Raw genomic sequence first — 21,831 nt, 5'->3', positions numbered from 1 at the left:
TTTGGCCGTTTTGACCATTTTCTTTGGCCGTTTTAACTTTTTTCTTTGGCCGTTTTGACTTTTTTCTTTGGCCGTTTTGACTTACATGTTCAGGGCCGTTTCATCATGGGGCCGTTTTGACCGCATACCCATACAAAAAAAAAAATATATTAACATACTATATGCCCAACTTATCACTCCACAATTTTAGCATATATAATATATATATACGTGTACATTTAAATACTGGAATTCACTTACAGTATTGACATATCGTAAATTTTGTTTTGAGATGGAGTCACATTGCATGATTGCAGTGATTTATTAATAATAAGAGTTCCACAGGGTAATGTCGAATTATACGTGACTTATTTTGGTGTTTTACGGGGTATGCAGTCAAAACGGCCCCAAGATGAAACGGCCCTGAACATGTAAGTCAAAACGGCCAAAGAAAAAAGTCAAAACGGCCAAAGAAAAAAGTCAAAACGGCCAAAACAAAAGGTCAGAACGGCCAATAGGTACTATCACGTTAAATTAATTCCCATTAGTAATAATTAGTAATCAATATAGCCTATATCACAGGCAGTTCAATTTTTTTTTATAAAAACAACCAAAACAACGGAATCACTGGTAACAATTTATTAGCCTACACAACGCAATAAACTATTGTAATTAAGACCACCAATTGACATTTTATTTAACAACACTGAATTCAATCACAGAAAGTGGTGGGGGGGGGGGGGGGGGGTTAGTGGACCATCTAGTTTTTCCGGGTGAGTGCGTATCGTCTAAACAAGTTCCTAGTGGCGTTGTGTAGATGACATTGTGTAGATGAAATACATTTTTAAAGTATTATATCTAAGGCCGTCTTGACTTTTTTCAAGGGCCGTTATGACTTTTTCACTTTGGCCGTTTTGACTTTTTTAAGGCCGTTTTGACCAATTATTGTTAAGACCATTGAGTACTGGGGCCGTTATGACTACGATCCTTTTACGGCACCCGTAACATTAGTGATTTTTCTTCATCCCCCCCCCCCCCACCCTGCACTTTTTTTTTTACATATCTTAAAGGAAAATATATAACTATTATAAGTGCAATTTTTTATCACTAATATATCAGTATTCAATTTAGTTATAACAGATTAAATGTTCACTAAAATATACCTATTAATATTATAAATTGTATTCGTATCTGCGGATAACATGAAAATTGCTGCTTCCGGTCAATACTTCCGGAATGTACATGCTGGTTTTGTTTTGCTGTCTGTAAAATGAGTCTCCATAATCAGCCAAAAAAGAAACTTGGTTACTTAGATGACGATACACTCAATTATTACAGACGAGTTTCTGAAACACTACAAAATGGATTTCAAGACGATGATGAGAAAGGTAACCAATTGAAAGATTCATGACTGAAGCCGAAGGGGTGGGTTTGCTCATTTGCTGGATGGCCAACATTTTTATTTCAATATTTGACTAAACTGTTTATTACAATGACACATTCTACATTATAGATTGTAGTAGTCACTTATATCAACTTTGCAAAGATCACCAAGCTCAATACGGTCACCTTTTTAATTTTAATTTTTATGGAATATTCATCAAGAGGAATGGAAACGTCTGAGGTCTGGGTTAATTAACTGGTCATGACATTGCATTATGATTATACCTTAGATGACATTGTTAGATTCTGACACATTTTTCCACTCTTTGTTAAAAAACAAACCCTGAAGCAAAATTAGAAGCCGGTAAACGGAGTCCAGCTATTTCGCCACCGGTTGATCTCGCCTCGGGTGAGATAGCCGTAAATTCCATATACTGCTGGGCGAAATCGCTGTACTCTATATACATATAAGCAGACGGGAATGTCACTGTTTATTACAATAAATTGGTTATTATAATAATATTTAATTAATGTTGTAAGCTTTTGTTTTTTCTGTCATTGTTTTTGTTCAGTTTACTCCATATCAGCAAGGTTGGGCGAGATCGCCGACATTTTGTGTACCATTTCATTGTACACTTATTGTTTGAGAACATATTAATGTAACAAATTAATAAAATTCAAACTGAAACTCCATCTGTCTGTTTTCTGTCTTCCATACTGTTTACAACAAAGTTGGCCCGACTGACAGTACTTTAAGCTTATTATTATTCAGTGCATGTTTTGGGTTTGATATTGGTTTCTCAAAAAGTTGGGCGTGGTCGCCGACATGTTTGTGTGTTCCATTTTATAGTACACTTATATATTTGAGAACATGTTAATGTTACAAATTAATAAAATGTCAAACTAAAAGCTTGTGTATGTTTTCTTTTTTCGATATGTTCTTTACATCTACTGTTTTATAGAACTGATCACATTAAATTATTATAACAGTTTATGTCTATATGTTGATTAGAGTTCCAATATTATTAGTGTTAATCATCTTTAAAACGGTATGCATAATATATAAACATCCACACAATGAGTTTATAAGGTAATTAATATTAGTAATATAAACATTTTAAATAATAAGATTCCTCTTTAGTTAGATATATATATAGTACAGCGATTTTGCCCAGCAGTATATGGAATTTACGGTGATCTCGCACGTGGCGAGATCGCCCTACTTCCGGTAAACAATTCCATCAAATGGACAGTATCAGAAGTCAACTGTTTCGTAATGGTATGTTGTCAAAATGGCCCTAGGATTGCCACACTATATATTTGTAACTCTACTAACTGACATACACTTGTATATTATCCCTATTTATAGAAGCAAGCATTATGGACGAGAATGACCTCAGTTCTTTTCATGTTCTATAGTATGTGGCACCAGTGACTGTCAGCAAATGTTGCAAGTCTATTGTTACATGTACATAATAGTAAATACATGTCAAAATCCAATACATTTTTACAACTGTATTTGAGCATGAAATAAAAAAATATATGATACAATGTAAAAAGAAATAATACCCCACAATATAAATCTGTAAAAATTGGCAATTCCATTTCAGTTACTGAATTTCGTGATTCCGCCTGTTTTTCTGAAATTACAGAAAATCATCCCCTCAAACTTAAAAATGCTCTGCTCTAGATAATACATTTGTGCATGTAGTATGTTTATTTTTTTAAATTTTAGATTTATTTATGAACAATGCTTTGGAGCAGTTGTCTCAAGAAGCTCTGAAGGTGTCTCAGAATCAGACAGGAAGCCGGATTGCTGAAAGTCTTATCAAGGAAGCACAGCCACGCCACGTTTGTCAGGTGTTCACTGCGTTAGGCCAAGACTGGAACACAGCCACAACGGACAGGTAAAAGAAGCAGGATTTACTTATTATAGAAGTAGCTCTTGCCTGAGGTTCTTACTCTTAGCAGGGAGAGCGCTGGCGAAATAATTTCAATAATAATTGATATTTTGTTAGAAAGTACAGTGGACTGTCCAAACCAACATCTGTCTATTTAACCGGATTTCTATCTAAACTGGCACACAGTTATTAAGTCCTGTCCAGCTACTGATAATTTATCATGAACACAACTCTGTCTATTCCGGATTTTGGATGCAAATTTAAGACCAAAACAACAGTTTATGTAGTTATTAGCTCTGTCTACACCAGCACGTGATCCTACCTCTACTGTCTGCCTGAGGTTATTGTTTAAACAATGACAGCAGTTCCTCAGTAACTAGGACAACAAAGTGTTATGAAATATCTGTGCCTCTTTGAAGGTTTAATAAGCAGTGGACCATACATGTTGTAACGGATTGAAACACCAGTAAATCACAGAGATCAGTGACAGACTGTTTTTCTGCTGACACTCGGTAGACTTTATTGAAGCACTGTGAGTTTAATCAGTTAAATAATGTTCTTTATTCTGCTTGTTGTTTTTAAGTGTGTTCAAGTTTGAAAACATATTTTTATTATGGTCAAATGTTTATATCCATAGTGGATGTTAATATTCCACTTTCAAAATTCAAGTCTGGTCCTGCTTTTCACTGACGATCATTTGTATTTTGTTTATCTTAATTTTCATTTAAATTTTTTTTTTTTTAGAAAAACAAATGTCTTTCAGGTTTATACCAATCATTAAATCGAGCATTGCTTAGCCTTGCGTCCACAGATGTCTTACACATAGTCGAAACGTTTGGTGAATATGAGGTTTTATTTACATTGGATTTTACTGATCACTATATTGCAAAAACTGTAACTTTGAACAAAAGTGAATCGGGTTTAGACAGAGTCCACTGTACATATGTAACTTAGTTTCTGCAATTTTTAATGTTTAAGAAATAGTTTGGCAAAATGTTCTGCTCACCCAGAGTTAACCCTGCTTAGATTGTAGGATCGAACCTCCTCAGCAGTTTTTTTCTCATCACAACCCAAAGACTGCTGTATGTGCTGTTCTGTCTGCAGAAGTGTATACTGAAGATCCCTCATAGCTAACAGAACAAAGTAGCAGGTTTCATCTGAAGACAGATTAATTAATATGCTTCAGTGGTGTCATTAAACAAACACTTTGTTTCCTAAATTTTTATCACCAATGAGTTATCAAGCTTACAATCCCAGTGAGCTCCGTAGTCTAGTGGATAAGCTGCTGGACAATCAAGCTGACGACAGTGGCTCAAATCCCATCAAAGCTGGCTCACACATTCATTGATCTTTCTCATCTATCACCCTCTGCCTATCATTCTTAATATGAAAAACTTTCCAATTTCTTCCACAATTTCAATGTTTCGACCCTTTCTGACAAGTTCCTCCGACTCTGTCTTCTGAGCTGTCCACGCCATCGCCCACCTGTCTCAACCTCCTCCACGGGTTCAGTCTCTGTGTACTTCCCTGCATCCACCTGGCATTCTCATCCTCTGCCGCTAATAAAGCTGGTCTGACACACATCACTAACTAACGACCACTGGTAGTAAGGGAGCATAGTAGGTACCGTATTTGACCGGAAATTAGCCCAGGGGGCCAAGACAACTCATTGTAAGCTTAGCATGGGATGGGCTTATTCCCAGACAAGGGGCCAGTTTTGTTGAAAAAAACACAAAAAAACTAATAATTAAATGAACTAGGAAGAAAATGAAAAACGTCCAGTAGCACATCTATTAATTAGTGTTCCATTTGTTATTAATAAATAATAGTTTATTAATTAATTTTTTTTTTTTTTACTAGTATCTAATTATCAGAAACGCACCTTCTATGTTACCAGTGCTGTTTATTTACATTCAAAATTTAATTCTGAGAAGACTTAAAACAACAAACTCAATAGTGTATACACACGTTTCTGACAGGCAGCCAGCTTACACTACAAAGAATTGTCAATCTAGGCCATTGTTCTTAGCCAATCAGAATACGGTATTTGCCTAATTAGCATTAACTGCGGACACAGTGTGGTGGTAAAAATAGACATTGGTTTTAGTTCAGACTTGGGTTTGGGTACTTCAAAAGAAATACTGCAGGCATGAAATTGAAAACAATGTTACACACTGTTACTGTTAGACTACTAAATCTCACTGGTGGTAAAATATTGTGTTACATTTGTGTGTTTAATTATTTGCAGGAGGTATGACCTTTTAAATGAACTTTGAGCAAACTTGCAGTTTTGTGTTATTTATAAGGTGACGAAGTTGGGGGTGGGCTTATTTACGAATGAGGGCCTAATTTCTTAAATGCTATCAAAATGGAGGGGGGCTTATTCAAAGACATGGGCTAATTTCCGGTCAAATACGGTAGTTGCCCATAGCTAAAAGCTGATGGAGAATGACAGGTGTGTGGCATGGATAGCCACAAGAGACAAGCACCTGTCACAGTTGAAGAGACTGGGATGTGGAGGTGGACAGTGAAAGAAGTTGTAACATAGGAGGAGTCGCCAGATCGGGGGAAAACGAGATGGAATTCAAAGGAGTAAAAGGAAAGGGGTCAGTGGGATAAAAAAATAAAAATGTTTACAATTCCCATTATCATTCCTTCACAAAACCTCGGATATTTAGTTACCGTTATTCCTTCATATTACTGTTCTCGGTGATACTTCTGCATGTAATTTATATTAAGAAAACCTCCCAGATGATCAAAATCTAGGTAGTGGCATCTTTGTTTAAACATTTTTGTGAAGGACAAAGTACTTACTTTTCTCAACTTTGTACACCTTTCACAACTGGTTTTGACATGTTTAGAGATGCCTGCATTTATTTTTTTACAGATTTGCAAGTCATGTTCTACAAGCATTGATTCATATGATACCAAGACAGTGGTCTACATCAGAAAACTCAGCTGATGAGGTGTTTATAAGTTTGTACGACTATGTTACTGAAAACCTCGACTCTCTTGTGCGGGATACATACAGCAGTCACATCCTTCGCGAGCTGTTGGAGTCTCTTGGTGGTGTATCAGTTTCTGAACTCATTATACACAGACAGGTTTCCAAACATAATGTCAAAGGTAACATTTTGATTGGTACTATGCATGATGGAATTAGATTTGTAATATGAGTATTTAAGTGTTTTTTCTAAATATGACTGGATCATGTGCAGACCTACTAAAACGTACAATAAAGTAGATCTTTAATATAAAGATGATAATTTTGTTGCCAGATTCTTCAAGTTGCACATATTGTAAAATGACAGCTTTTTTTGTTAAATTGTATTAATAAGTATATTATTCCCAGATCATTTGGCAATGCCATGATTGATGCATTGTGGTTCATTGTCTTACAAAGTAATAGTAAAACAGTGTAAGTAAATAAATATTTATAAACTGAATGTGATAATATTTGATTTACATGCAAGTATGAGCCACAGAACTGCTTTACACACAGTATGAGCGATGCTGAGGCTATTCATACACGTGTATGTAAAGCGATTCTGTGGTCCATACTTGTATGTACATCTAACAATTTTGTAATGTGGTTAATATACACATGACAGCTTAATTTAATCTCTTACATGTTTTCTTTGAAGGAGTAGAATTAATGTGATTAATATAAACATGACAACTTAATTTAAATTAATCTCTTACATGTTTTCTTTGAAGGAATAGAATTAAAACATCAAGAAGAGAAAAAACTAGAGGTGCCCAATAAATTTAAAAAGAAGTTTAGAAAACTCGTGAAACAGATTTTCAAAATTTGTAACTATGATGGTAAGTGCAGATTTTGTGTCAGAATAAAATTATTCATATGTTCTAACTTTCAAGCTTTTATATTATGGTTAATTTTTTGAATATTTAAATTTTGTCTCATCTTCTAATAACACCATGTTATTAAAGAGTTAAAATTGGATGATCTGTTTAAAATAGTGTATTGTTAAAATTTATAAGATAATAAAATCCCTGGCTCAATACAATTAAATTATTACACTGGCATTTAGGCATGTTGAAAGGAACAGAGTATCTGTTGACGACACTTAGCTCTTTTTAATCTACGGCTGTTTGGTGTCAGTTCAAGGTCTTGCATTTACAGTTGCTACATGTATATGGTCAACGATGTCACTTGAAGTTATTTTTTCTTGGCATTTCTCAATGACAGGTGATCTATTACAAATATAATGCAACCTCTGCAATTACCTATGGAATATTTCTGCAGAGTTTTTAATTCTCCACAATACTTTTGATTTTTCTGTGGACTATATTTGATTTTTTTCTTTTGCCATTGCCAATTTTTTTTTTTTCATTGCAGGGGTTGAAAATATGGCATGAATTTTTTAATAGATTCAGATGTAAATATTTTGGGGAAAAATTGGTAATGAAGTTTGTTGTTTAAAATTGTAATTTGCAGATGACCTGCGAGATGTGAACTACAACACTGTACTGCAGACAGGGTTGCTGGTTCTACACCAGGTGGAGCCACCGCTGTGTGCCAAGTTGTGTAACAAGATCATCAAGAAAGGAGACCTGCTGCTCGGAGATCTCGAAACTGAAAACAAAATCAAGTAGGAAAATTTTATTTTTTAATCAATGTTCACATGGTCTTTCAATACCTTTAGGGTGCTTACCTAAATGTTTACATAACTGATTAAGTATTCATTAAAACTTAAAACGATAATATTTTCTCAATTTTTCTGCTGACTTAAGCAGGGCAGTCTTTTAATCAAGTGTTCACATGGTCTTTCAGTACCTTGAAAATTACTTACAGAAATAAGCTGTACGGTACGAAAAGTGATCTACAGAGGACAGTATCATTCATAGTCACATCTGGCCTCAACATGTAGACGTCAAGCGAACGAAAAGAAGGAAAAGACTGCACATACAGAAATGTTTATTTTATTATCCTATTTTTACTAACAAAACATAAATTTTAGATTTTATAGTTTTTTTTACGTTATAGAATCTGTTCTGAGTTTGTAGGATGTTTCTGACTAACAGAATGTTTTTAATGACTAACATTACATGTATATTAATTACATTTACATGGTCATAACATGTTACACAGCAAACAAATGGGTCATTTGGATTTTTTATGTGTAACCTGTAAATTTGATTTATGCTCATTTTCAGTTCTAAGAAATCTGTATATATTGGATTAACTTAGATATTGTCAACTATTTTTTGTTTACCTGTACATATTATAAAATCAGAAAATTATATGTGCAGTAGTTATAATATATTTAGTTTTGTGCTCTACATTTCAGACTGCCCGAGTTGGTTCAAGATAAAACTGGCTCGTACTTGGTTGAACAGATAATAGCAGTGACATCACCGGGTGAACTGGAGCACATTTACAGTTCCGTTTTCAAGGGCAGACTACTCTATTTTGCTGTGGACAAAATTGCCAACTATGTTCTACAGAAGCTTATTTCATGTATATCAGACAAAACATTGGTAAGAAATAAACAAAAAACATTACTGTAAATAATGATATCGGAAAATGTTTAATGACATTTGGTTCTTGCTATTTTCAGACCCATTTTATCATTGAGGGTTTAACCATGATGCAAGATTCAAATGAAAACTGACCCCCTAGATTTGTACAGCTGAAGCGATTATGAACTGAAAAAACATTGAGCTAACACATAGCTGAGTCATAACAAAGAGTGTACAAGATTATTTTTGGTCAAATTTTCATGAACCAAAAAAAAAAAATTGAGTTTAAAAAAAAATCAGAATCATGGTTGATCCATTAAGGAGAAATCGTGAACTAGAGTTTTATTCTAATGACTATGTGAGATTATAAAAAAAAACCCTATTACATACCAGTCTGAGAGATTCAGATATTTGAAATAGCCGAACATAATGGAAACTTACAAGTGTATTGTGTAATCTTGTCATCAAAAGGTGTACCACAATATATAACAGTTGGAGTTTTAATTGCAATAAACAGGTACTCTGGTAATCGACACTTGTATTATCAGGTACACGAGAAAGTTGCAGCTGGAGCAATTTGAATGTGTAAAATTATACATTTATTACTTTATTTTATCGAAAGTTGATGCAGGGACAGCACAGATGGTACTGCCATGGCCGTACCACTTTGTGTGTGTGTTATATTTGTTGTATCTGTAAAAATGTCCTTCACAGGTGAATTTAAAAGGAGAATCTGGTAACCTTGAGCCGTACCACTATTGTTTATACTCTGATGTCTTAAGTACTACATAAACTACATTTGGTCAAGTTTCAAAATATTTTCATTTTCTTTTGGCATTTTTAGTCATAGGTACCATTTATTTGGCAAAATAAAACATTTATCCACATTGGTTGTATTAATTCCAAAACACTTTCGTTTTTAATCATATTACAGGGCTACCTCTGGCACTCGCCAAATTCGCCAATTGTGAATGTTGAAAACAGTTGGCGAGTTTTATTTTAGTTTGACAAAATAATTTCATGTAATAATTGATAATTAAAAAAAAAAAACCTGACAATTTCTGCAATTTTTTAAGTATAATGAACAATTCGGCGAATAGTCTTGCTCACTCAGAACTAGCCCTGATATTAATATACCGGTAAAAAAAATTAAAAACGTTTTTCTCCATTTTTAGTTCACTGACATCTTTGATGAATTGTCTCCCTTTATGGAAGACATGCTAGCCTTCAACCACTTGGGCGTGATTACAAAGCTAGCCGAGGCGTGTCTCCGAGTTGGCACCAGACAGGAGAGGTTGATCAAGGTACAGTATTGACAACATATATACAAAACAATACTGAACACTACCTACTTCAGTTGAGTTAAAGGTAAGGTGTGGCCTATATTGACAACACATAAACAAAACAATACTGAACACTACCTACTTCAGTTGAGTACAAGGTACGGTGTGGCCTATATTGACAACACATAAACAAAACAATACTGAACACTACCTACTTCAGTTGAGTACAAGGTACGGTGTGGCCTATCACATAAACAAAACAATACTGAACACTACCTACTTCAGTTGAGTACAAGGTACGGTGTGGCCTATATTGACAACACATAAACAAAACAATACTGAACACTACCTACTTCAGTTGAGTACAAGGTACAGTGTGGCCTATATTGACAACACATAAACAAAACAATACTGAACACTACCTACTTCAGTTGAGTACAAGGTACAGTGTGGCCTATATTGACAACAATAAACAAAACAATACTGAACACTACCTACTTCAGTTGAGAAAAGTACCTGCCCACTACACCATTACTTATGGTTGATGTTTTCACAATAGACGGAAGGTCATCTGTATTGTAGATTATAAATTATGTAGTGTCAACTCCATCATCTTTAGAGTATTGTTAAGTACACACCTTAAAACTGAAATTTGGTATTTCTAAATAATAGAGTGTTTTTTAAGAATGTAGATGACCGTAACAGGAAGGAGGACGCAGTAGAAGAATTTGAGGCCATCCCATTGGCTGTTAGGATGTTCGATTCAGACTACTATCCTTAGGGGAATATGCATTTATGTTGAGACCAGGTTAAATATTCTTAAAAGAGAAAACACCACACGTTTTCTCCATTTTGTTTTCTTCAGAGGGGATACAATTCTACAGTGAAAGCACTACAGGCACGTGCTCTACCAACTGAGCTAGATCCTTCCCCCTAATTAGATATAAGGATGGAAATAAAAAGAAAGAAAGAAGTGTTTTATTTAACGACGCACTCAACACATTTTATTTACGGTTATATGGCGTCAGACATATGGTTAAGGACCACACATATTTTGAGAGGAAACCCGCTGTTGCCACTACATGGGCTACTCTTCCAATTAGCAGCAAGGGATCTTTTATTTGTGCTTCCCACAGGCAGGATAGCACAAACCATGGCCTTTGTTGAACCAGTTATGGATCACTGGTCGGTGCAAGTGGTTTACACCTACCCATTGAGCCTTGCGGAGCACTCACTCAGGGTTTGGAGTCGGTATCTGGATTAAAAATCCCATGCCTCGACTGGGATCCGAACCCAGTACCTACCAGCCTGTAGACCGATGGCCTGCCACGACGCCACCGTGGCCGGTAGGATGGAAATAAAGAAATATGGCTGTTTTATTAAGCTTGTTATGTTAGTAACATTAATATATGTGGGGTTTTTTTTTTTTCAGATGTCTTCAGATGCAATTACCTGTGATGATAGACAAATAGAGAATAACAAGTTAATGATGTCAGATTTCGGCTTTATTCTGTGAAGGTAAGAATGGGAAATTCCGCGAGGCTCTTCCAAGCAGATTTTCTCATTCGACCTGAACAGGATAAAACTTATAACCGACATCATTAACTAGTTATAATCTTTATCCTGCAGCAGGCCCGTACGCAGAAATTTATATGGGGTGTGTGTAATCGACGGCCCAAAGTGCTGGAGTTGCTAGGGGGATCTGGAGGCATGCCCCCCAATTTTTTTTTTAATCTACAATGCAGGAGATGCATTTTCCTGCATTCTAGGTAGTAAATTTGAAATGTTTTTTTGCCTCAAAATATTTTTTACACATACACGGATGGACCTCGGCAGACTATGGGGGGGGGGGGGTGTATGCACCGCCCTGCGTACAGGCCTGTGCAGACTATAAAAATTAAGGGGAAAAGCTATTATTTCTGTTCTTTCACCCACATTATATGTTGACCTAGAGGTCAAATGAGCGATTTTGTAATGTAGCTATGTGTATGGTGTCACATGAGTGACATCAAAAGTCATATCCTGTTAGTAGCAGGATATGACTTTGCTTTATCCGTCATCATATTCTGTCAATAGAAACGGCGGTTGCAGGATAAGAAGATGTTATTTTTAATTTTGTGTATTCCATTCCAGGTGCTGATGGAATCGTTCCATTGTGCTGAGCCCGCAGACCGACAGGTGGAGTTTGTTAAACTGCTCGCCTCACTCACAACATACGATGTCTTCTTCTGCCAGGACAAAGAGAAAGAGAAAGAGTCAGAGGTATGTGTGGTCAGTTAGGTCATCTCAAGCCAGTCTAAAAAACTAGACGGTATGTGTGGTCAGTTAGGTCATCTCAAGCCAGTCTACAAAAATAGACGGTATGTGTGGTCAGTTAGGTCATCTCAAGCCAGTCTAGTATGTGTGGTCAGTTAGGTCATCTCAAGCTAGTTTAGTATGTGTGGTCAGTTAGGTCATCTCAAGCCAGTCTAGTATGTGTGGTCAGTTAGGTCATCTCAAGCCAGTCTAGTATGTGTGGTCAGTTAGGTCATCTCAAGCCAGTCTAGTATGTGTGGTCAGTTAGGTCATCTCAAGCCAGTCTACAGAACTAGACAGTATGTGTGGTCAGTTAGGTCATCTCAAGCTAGTCTACAGAACTAGACGGTATGTGTGGTCAGTTAGGTCATCTCAAGCCAGTCTACAAAACTAGACAGTATGTGTGGTCAGTTAGGTCATCTTAAGCCAGTCTACAAAACTAGACGGTATGTGTGGTCAGTTAGGTCATCTCAAGCCAGTCTACAGAACTAGACACAACTCTGTGTCAAACAGCATTTTGTGTCACTGATTACCTAATGGAAAGCTTTCTGTCATTAGGCAGGGTGGTTTTATATCTATTTAATATGTATTTGTAGTCACCGGCCTCACTGGTGTAGTGGTTAAGCCACCAGACTTAAGACTAATAGGTACTAGGTTTGCGTCTCGATACCGGCTCTCACCCAAACAAACTAATCAATAACTCACTGTCCTGGATAGACAGTCCAGATAGCTGAGGCGTGTGCCCAGGACAGCGTGCTTGAACTGTAAAAGCACGGAAATAAGTATGAACAAACAAACAATTTTAGCAAACTTAGATGAGAACAGTTTCCAGGTATCGGAGAATTGAACATTTGCATAACTGCATAACTGATAAATAGGTTAGTCTTTCCCCCCCCCCCCCCTTCAAAAAAAAAGGGAGGGGGGAAATGTAGTGGGGTTTTTTGAGAGTATATGTCAGAATTATCAAATATTTGACATCCAATAACTGATGACTAATTAATCAAAACAAGTAGTATTGTTAAGCAAAACATTTTTTTGTTTTATTTTTGACATGGACATTAGTCCATTGAATCTGGCAAGCTAGAAACAAACATTCATTGACCTGTTGTAAATATGTATCTATATTTTTTAACACAATTTCATCTACAGACTTCACCATAAAAAAAAAATCAATGATGTGAATTATTAATTGCTCCCCTAACTTAGATTACGGGGAATCATTTAAGATATTTCAATATTGATACCATATAAATTTACACGCTAAGGGGAGCTAAGAATTACTCTCCTTGAACTAGTCTCAGAGGAGTGATGGGGAGTGGGAGTGATAGCTCACCTTAATTGACCCCTCCGTATGACGAGTTAACCACGCCCCCCCCTGTCACACGTGATGCAAGGTTAGACAAACTTTCAATAATGGCTGCCGATTCGCATAGGTCGATAGCAAAATCAACCGATCTGCCGATTAAGTTTTCGTCTTAATGTATTTAGAAATATTGTTGTTTAATTAAAAAGCCGACAAGAGGAGACATTCAAGTGTTTCATTACAGGGTACATTTACGATGACGACGTGATTTAAATCGACGAAACCATTTTTACTTTAGTAAATCGAAGCATAAGAACACGGAAGTAACAACATATTAGGGCTGTTTACGTTTGGGTGCCCCATCCCCTCTTTATAAAATCAGGCTGTCTAGCACACCCTTTTGAAAAAGTTGGACACAATTAGGAATGAAAATGTAGGACAAAAGTAGGAAAACGTAGCACAAAAGTAGGACTGAAACAGTACATAGCGACATTATTCATGCTCAAAACACCTTTTTATGTGGTGCTTAGTTTGTACATGTATTTTGTGTTCTATCAAAAATAATGTGATCTTATGTAACGGTCACGTTATACAGTTATTTAAAATTACTGAACACTATATTAATCAATATACATATTTACATGCATACTGTAGGAATGCTGATGCACAGTAAAATGGAGTTAACATGATTAATTTAAGTTTTCCGCAATGTATTATAGATTCTGAAGTCATACATACACATTGTACATTATAATCATGTTAATCATTGGAAAATATGTTGGCTTTGAGGGTCTAATTTTAATATGTTGAGATTATATGGTGCCACAAATTGGGAGATATATCTTGCTGCCATGAAAAATTTAAATAATTCCCATAACTGATGACTTATAATAACACAAGGAATATAATATATAACATGAAACTAAACCAGATTGCAGTTCGCATAATTCGCATAATTTGTTTAATATTTATTATGAGAATACTTCCGAACATTTTATTTTTTCTCAAAGAGAGGGTCTTTACATATTAATCCCCATGCAGTCTGGTACAGGTAAATAGAATTATTTTAAAATGTATCTTTCTGTGACATCCATCTCCAAATCCTCGAAACTTGTACAGTCAACTGAGAAATTAAGGATTACCAGTTGATGGGTGGTGTCAAACTGAATCCCAAGTCTTGGAAGTCTGAATTACTCCTTAGCAGCAATATGTCAAACACAAAAAACAATAAAATATTGTATTAAATGAAATTGTTGAAAGTGTTTCATTTTCAGCAGCAATTTCAACCCCTGCTCCAGTTTTTCTTTCACATATCAGTTGAAACTGTTCTATTATTTCTATCATTCTGTTCTCAACATCAAGATGCAATGTAATTTGTTTAATAGTTTGTCTTCAGAATCTCATTTTCGACATCTAATCAATGACTCCACATACCTTGGTCCAGTTGCTGAAATATATAAAAACAAACATGTTAAGTATTTCACATCCATTTGAAGAAGTACATTAGTCTGTAACTTAATTACATATCGTTATATTAATTTAAAGTTTAATTTAATTTTAGGAAAATATTTTTTTAACAGCAAACAAAATCAGTGTGACTAAACAAAGTATAAAATTAAAAAGTATAGCAGTAAATTAAGAAAAGTAACAAACAATGTATTTAACTTTGATGATGTTATTTGAATTCTATTAGAAAGTTGCACAAAGCTACATATAAGATGACTTGTGGAAGAAGGGAAAATGCCCATGCTTTGCTAAAATTTGGGGTATAAAATAATGATGAAAAACAAAACTACTGTCTCCAAAAGAAAATCATATTTAGGGTAGGTAATAAAAACAAAACAGATTTAAGTGCCTCATCTAGGTGGTTATGGGTTTGAAATGTTTTGAAATTAGGGTTAGGACATTACATTTCAAGCACATGACCATTTATAAACAGCAGTTCTTTTACTATCATTTATCTAAACATTAAAAAATATATCTATTAATTTCAAGATTTTAGGGTACATAAGTTTAACCTCAGTACCATCTGGCAGAAACCATTAAGTTGAAAATTCTAAGAACAACAATAAAGGAATAATAAAATGTCTTACCAGTATTTATTATAAATTACCCAAGATTGGTAATTGATCTGCTGTTAGGTGAGGAATTGTTTTAATATATATTATGGTAAAATTGGGTTGTTTTAATTGAGGGGTGGGGTGGAGGGGGACCAATGGATAAGTTAAATTTTTTTTGTTTAAAGCCACCACTAGAGCACATTGAATTATTAATCATCAGCTATTGGATGTCAAACATTTTGTACTTTTGACATGTATAGTCTAGAGTGCAAACCTGCTACATTAGTAGCCAGGTATCTTTTATATATATATATACACCACCCAACAGACAGAATAGCACATACCACAGCCTTTGATATACTAGTCGTGATGTACTGGCTTAAATCGAATCAAACCGAGAAACCGTAACTGGCAGATCTGTTCTGATTGCAAAAAATCACAATTATTATTTTTTATTATTTTATATTATGTTGGCCATTCATCTGACTGTGTGCAGTTTAATGACGGATTCTTAACGACAATATATATATCGAAGACATATTAAATGAATCAGTAAATTCCTTTACATTAGAGGGAAAGGGATTCTTAAACTCTTACCTTCATAGAATTTATATATCAGTTGAATTTTGATGGATTTCGGCAAAACTTCACTTTCAATACCATGTGAGTTTCGTAGGAAAACACTGATTTTACGTCAATCGTAGGCTCCGCATAGTTGTCATCGCTGTTAACACATGTCAGCAGAAGTATATGTTTACTATGATTATAATTCAGTTGGAGGAGACAATTATTTTAACTAATTTTAATGCTAACTATACAAAAACGTTACACATCGAAAAAACATTAGGTTGTCTAACCTAATGGCGTCCAAGCAAATTTGGGCCCGCGGTTTTTGAACTGCGAAACATGATTGGTCCAGCGCGGTTGTCAGTCACGCCGTACGGAGGGGTCAATTGGTGAGGTCTGCAACTAAATGATTGCCGTTTCTGACAATGGTGGTTGGCACTAGTCTAGTCTGATTGGTTCTTTGATGTTCTGACCATCACTGTTAGTTCTTTGATGTTCTGACCACCACTGTTGGTTCTTTGAAGTTCTGACCACCACAGTTGGTTCTTTAATGTTCTGACCACCACTGTTGGTTCTTTGAAGATCTGACCACCACTGTTGGTTCTTTGAAGATCTGACCACCACAGTTGGTTCTTTGAAGATCTGACCACCACTGTTAGTTCTTTGATGTTCTGACCACCACTGTTAGTTCTTTGATGTTCTGACCACCACTGTTGGTTCTTTGAAGATCTGACCACCACTGTTAGTTCTTTGATGTTCTGACCACCACTGTTAGTTCTTTGAAGTTCTGACCACCACTGTTAGTTCTTTGATGTTCTGACCACCACTGTTAGTTCTTTGATGTTCTGACCACCACTGTTGGTTCTTTGAAGATCTGACCACCACTGTTAGTTCTTTGATGTTCTGACCACCACAGTTGGTTCTTTGAAGATCTGACCACCACTGTTAGTTCTTTGAAGTTCTGACCACCACAGTTGGTTCTTTGAAGATCTGACCACCACTGTTGGTTCTTTGAAGATCTGACCACCACTGTTGGTTCTTTGAAGATCTGACCACCACAGTTGGTTCTTTGAAGATCTGACCACCACTGTTAGTTCTTTGAAGATCTGACCACCACTGTTGGTTCTTTGATGTTCTGACCACCACTGTTGGTTCTTTGAAGATCTGACCACCACTGTTGGTTCTTTGATGTTCTGACCACCACTGTTGGTTCTTTGAAGATCTGACCACCACTGTTAGTTCTTTGATGTTCTGACCACCACTGTTAGTTCTTTGATGTTCTGACCACCACTGTTGGTTCTTTGAAGATCTGACCACCACTGTTGGTTCTTTGATGTTCTGACCACCACTGTTGGTTCTTTGAAGATCTGACCACCACAGTTGGTTCTTTGATGTTCTGACCACCACAGTTGGTTCTTTGATGTTCTGACCACCACTGTTGGTTCTTTGATGTTCTGACCACCACTGTTGGTTCTTTGATGTTCTGACCACCACTGTTGGTTCTTTGAAGTTCTAACCACCACTGTTACTGCCAACCACCAGGCTATTCCCTGGCTACATATATTACAACTGCTAGTTCAATATTTATTTTCCAGGAGAAAACCAAACCCCTTTTGACGAGAATAAACCTGCATGGATCCCTCCTCATTCAGCATCTGCTTCACTTTGGCAAGCCTAAACTGGTCGTAACCAGTCTGCTCCAGTTGAAGCCAGTTGAACTGAAGACACTGTCCTGTGACCAGATGGGCAGCCACATTGTTGATGCTTACTTCCAGAGTCAGTCAGTTGGGGAGAGGCATCGGGAATTAATGGTTGACAAACTAAAGGTACAAAATATTTATGACAGATTATATCCACTTGATAAAAAAAATATCAGTAGTCCATTTTTTTATTTTTATATAAAAAAAGAATAATATTTTGAGGAACATGCATGTAATTTAATAGGTGTGGAAATTTTCTTTTACTCTTACCATATATCTTTGCCTATTAGTCAAATTTTGGATTTGTCAGCATTTTTTAAACATTGAAACTTGTTAATTTGTAAACCTAGAATTTGGACAGAATCAGTTCTGGTTGACAACCATTGAAATAAAGAGTATATTAAAGGTGATGGTATATGCTGTCCTGTCTGTGGGCAATTCTATGGTATTTCTTTTATTGTGGATGGAATACTTAAAAAACTTGAACTGTTGACATTTTTATTGGTAGTAAAAAAAATTATATTAGCGACACTATGCTGCCCTGAGTAAAAAAACCAACTAAATCACGAAATAAAAAATATCACTCTTCACTGCATAAATACCACAGAATTGGCCACATAAAAGATCCCTTGCTGCTAATTAAAAACATATATTGATTTGCCTCAGAAGTCTGCATGTCAGAATGACCAAATGTTTGACATCCAATAGTAGGTGATTAATAAATCGGTATATGTTTTAGTGATGTCGTTAAACAAAATAAACTTTATCTTTCTACAGAATGACATCATACCCCGACATAATGAGAAGCTTTTGATGTTTTAGAACTTGGAATTTCAAGCTCAATTTAGGTATATTTCCAATAAAAAAATGAAATATTTTATTTAACAATGCACTCAACACATTTTATTTACGGTTATATGGTGTCAGACATATGGTTAAGGACCACACAGATAATGAGAGGAAACCCACTGTCGCCACTTCATGGGCTACTCTTTTCGATTAGCAGCAAGGGATCTTTTATATGCACCATCCCACAGACAGGGTAGAACATACCACAGCCTTTGATATACCAGTCGTAGAGCACTGGCTGGAACGAGAAATAGCACAGTGGACTCACTGATGGGGATCAATCCCACACAGACCGCACATCGAGCGAGTGCTGTACCACTGGGCTACGTCCCACCCCATATTTCCAATAAAAGCATAATGGTGTAAGACAATAAGAGAAACTCTTCAATGTTTTAGAAACTTCGAATTTAAAACTTTATGATCCTCTCTTTATCTCATCGGGGCAGTTTCTTTGAGGCGGCGTGTAGTAGAAATGATGGTGTAAGACAAAACGAGAAACTCTTTGATGTTTTAGAAACTTGAAACAGTATTATTCTTTTGTTATCTCTTCAGGGAAGCTTCTTTGAGGTGGCATGTAGTAGAAATGGCAGTCGGACTCTGGAGGCTATCTGGAAGTGTATTCCGACAAAACAGAAGTGTGTGATTGCGGAGGAACTGTCACTACAAGAAGACCGACTGCGCAGTGATCAGTACGGATGTTTTATTCATCGGAATTTTGCCATCTCGCACTTCAAACACCGACGGTCGGACTGGCAAGGACTGCAGGGGGCATCAACAAAGAAGAGAAAAATTTTCAAAGATTTATTCGATGATAGTGGTATGAAAAATATTTGTTAATGATTATTTCTCACTTTTGGCAAGAATTGCAAGGTTATGCTGAGAGGAATAGAAGGGTTGTTGAAGGGAACTAATATACATTGAAGTAGGAATGTATGTATACACAAAGTTTGGGATTTTTAACCCTCCCTCCCCTCATATGCACCTTTAGTATGTTTGAACATTACCCACCCCCACCCCCATTTACATCGATCTTCCTGAAAGGTACATCAGATGCAGTTAGGAGCTTTGATAGCATACATTTTACACCAATAAAGAAAATTAATTGTAGCTGATGTACTCCGTCATCGAACCCCTTCCCCCATGTATGCTCTTTGTATGTAATGCCCAAACCGCCCCACTGAGCGTACATACTTAATGGATGGCCCCTTATAACTTTTGCAGTTTGTAGAGTACTCACCTGAGATGATTGAGTCATAGGATTAAATCCCCTTGGCAGAATCATTGATTTTGTTTTTTCAGTAGCCCACAACTGGTATATCAAAAGCCATGGTATATGCTTTCCTGTCTGTGGGAAAGTATATATAAAAGATCACTTGTCCGTAATGGGAAAAATGTAATGTTTCAGAATGACCAAATATGTATTATTATTAATCAATGTTCTCTAATGGAAGGAAGGAAGGAAGGAAATGTTTTATTTAACGACACACTCAACACATTTTATTTATGATTAAATGGTGTCAGATTCTCTAATATATAAACATTCCACATTTGGAACTGGATGCAAAACATGTAGTATTTGTACAAGCATGGCACAAACAGAATACTATATGTGATGTAATTTCCTCTTTTAGATGGTCAAGCATCCAAGCAAGGAAAGAAGAATACTGATTCTAAAGGGAATGTCACAGAGACAGAAACCACTTCTCTCCAGTTACAAGTGAGTGGGGTTAATTCAGTCTAATTCTAATGTGTCTGGTGTGTTTTAAGGGTATTACTAAATCATGTGGCCATATTATTGTGTCTGTACATTCTCTTGGAATAGATCTGAGAAAATGACAGTTGTCAGAGATCAAGAGTTGTGGTTAGCTAGACTATATATTTTTCCTACTAATCTGACAACTGAAAGTACTGTATTCTATGTATGCTTGGTAACATGTTTTATTTTTATTATATGATTTTTAAGTTATTAATGACTACAGTAGTCATATTTTGTATGTTGGGTTATTAATATTTGCACCATCTTTATTTTAGGATCACGAGGAAGTAACAAACACAGCTGTAGATTTTCTGCTGAACTCCATGTCAAAGAAATTGGAAGAATCCTCGACAAAGCATAAAAAATCTTTTGATAAAAAACAATCTAAGAGACAGAAAGAGGTTCCAAACCCAGAAACAAGGACGTTCAAATCTTCGTGTGGTAAACACAAACACAAAGACATGAAAAAGAAGAAAATTAAGGAAAAAGCAGAATAGAATGGAAGAAAATAACTCAAGTGATTTTTGAATTTAAAATAAAATATTTCTTCTCAATTCCTTTGTGGTTCCATTTTCCACTCGCTGAATAAGCACTGACTGAAGGTTTAGTGGACAGGTCCTAGCTCAGTTGGTAGAGCAATCGCTCGAGGTGCATGTGTTGAAGGATCAAATCCACTGAGTGGACATATTCTAGACCAGTACCCCACAGCTGGTATATCAAAGGCTGTGGTTTGTGGGGTCTTGTCTGTGGGAAAACGTACGTTGCTTCTAATGAAAAAAATTAGCAGTTTTCTTCTGAAGTGGGTCGAGACGTAGCCCAGTTATAAAACACTCACTTGATGCATGGCCGGTTTGTAATCAATCCCTGTCGGTGGGCCCATTGGGCTATTTCATGCTCCAGCCAGTGCACCACGACTGGTACATCAAATGCTGTGGTATGTGCTATCCTGTCTATGGGATGGTGCATATAAAAGATCCCTTACTGCTAATCGAAAAAGAGTAGCCCATGAAGTGGTGACAGCAGATTTCCTCCCTCAATATCTGTGTGGTCCTTAACTATATGTCCGAAGCATTAATATAACCATAAATAAAATGTGTTGAGTGCATTGTTAAATAAACCATTTCCTTCCTTCTTCTGAAGTTTACATGCAACAATGACCGATTATTTGACATTCAGTAGTTGATAATTAACAAATAAATGCTCTCTAGTGATGTTGTTAAACTAAACCGACTTTGACATTCAATAGTTGATGATTAACAAATAAATGCTCT

The 21,831-nt window shown here is 36.0% G+C and overlaps 1 protein-coding gene across 1 annotated transcript; it reads left to right on the top strand.

Moving 5' to 3' along the window:
• The first annotated feature begins 1,206 nt into the window (after nucleotides 1–1,206).
• Nucleotides 1,207–21,114, top strand: LOC121389451 (nucleolar protein 9-like). The gene is made up of 12 exons (XM_041521080.1): nucleotides 1,207–1,367; nucleotides 3,098–3,269; nucleotides 6,151–6,389; nucleotides 6,981–7,088; nucleotides 7,723–7,876; nucleotides 8,576–8,765; nucleotides 9,923–10,051; nucleotides 12,164–12,292; nucleotides 17,851–18,081; nucleotides 19,357–19,621; nucleotides 20,436–20,521; nucleotides 20,836–21,114. The coding sequence occupies exons 1-12, from the start codon at nucleotides 1,250–1,252 to the stop codon at nucleotides 21,055–21,057; spliced, it is 2,043 nt and encodes a 680-aa protein (XP_041377014.1). The 5' UTR covers nucleotides 1,207–1,249; the 3' UTR covers nucleotides 21,058–21,114.
• Nucleotides 21,115–21,831: the final 717 nt, after the last annotated feature.

Source organism: Gigantopelta aegis, chromosome 14 (assembly GCF_016097555.1).
Source record: "Gigantopelta aegis isolate Gae_Host chromosome 14, Gae_host_genome, whole genome shotgun sequence".
In the NCBI taxonomy this organism is placed as follows: Eukaryota; Metazoa; Mollusca; class Gastropoda; order Neomphalida; family Peltospiridae; genus Gigantopelta; species Gigantopelta aegis.
Note: the sequence above shows the minus strand (reverse complement) of the source record. Positions and strands in the feature narration are given on the sequence as shown.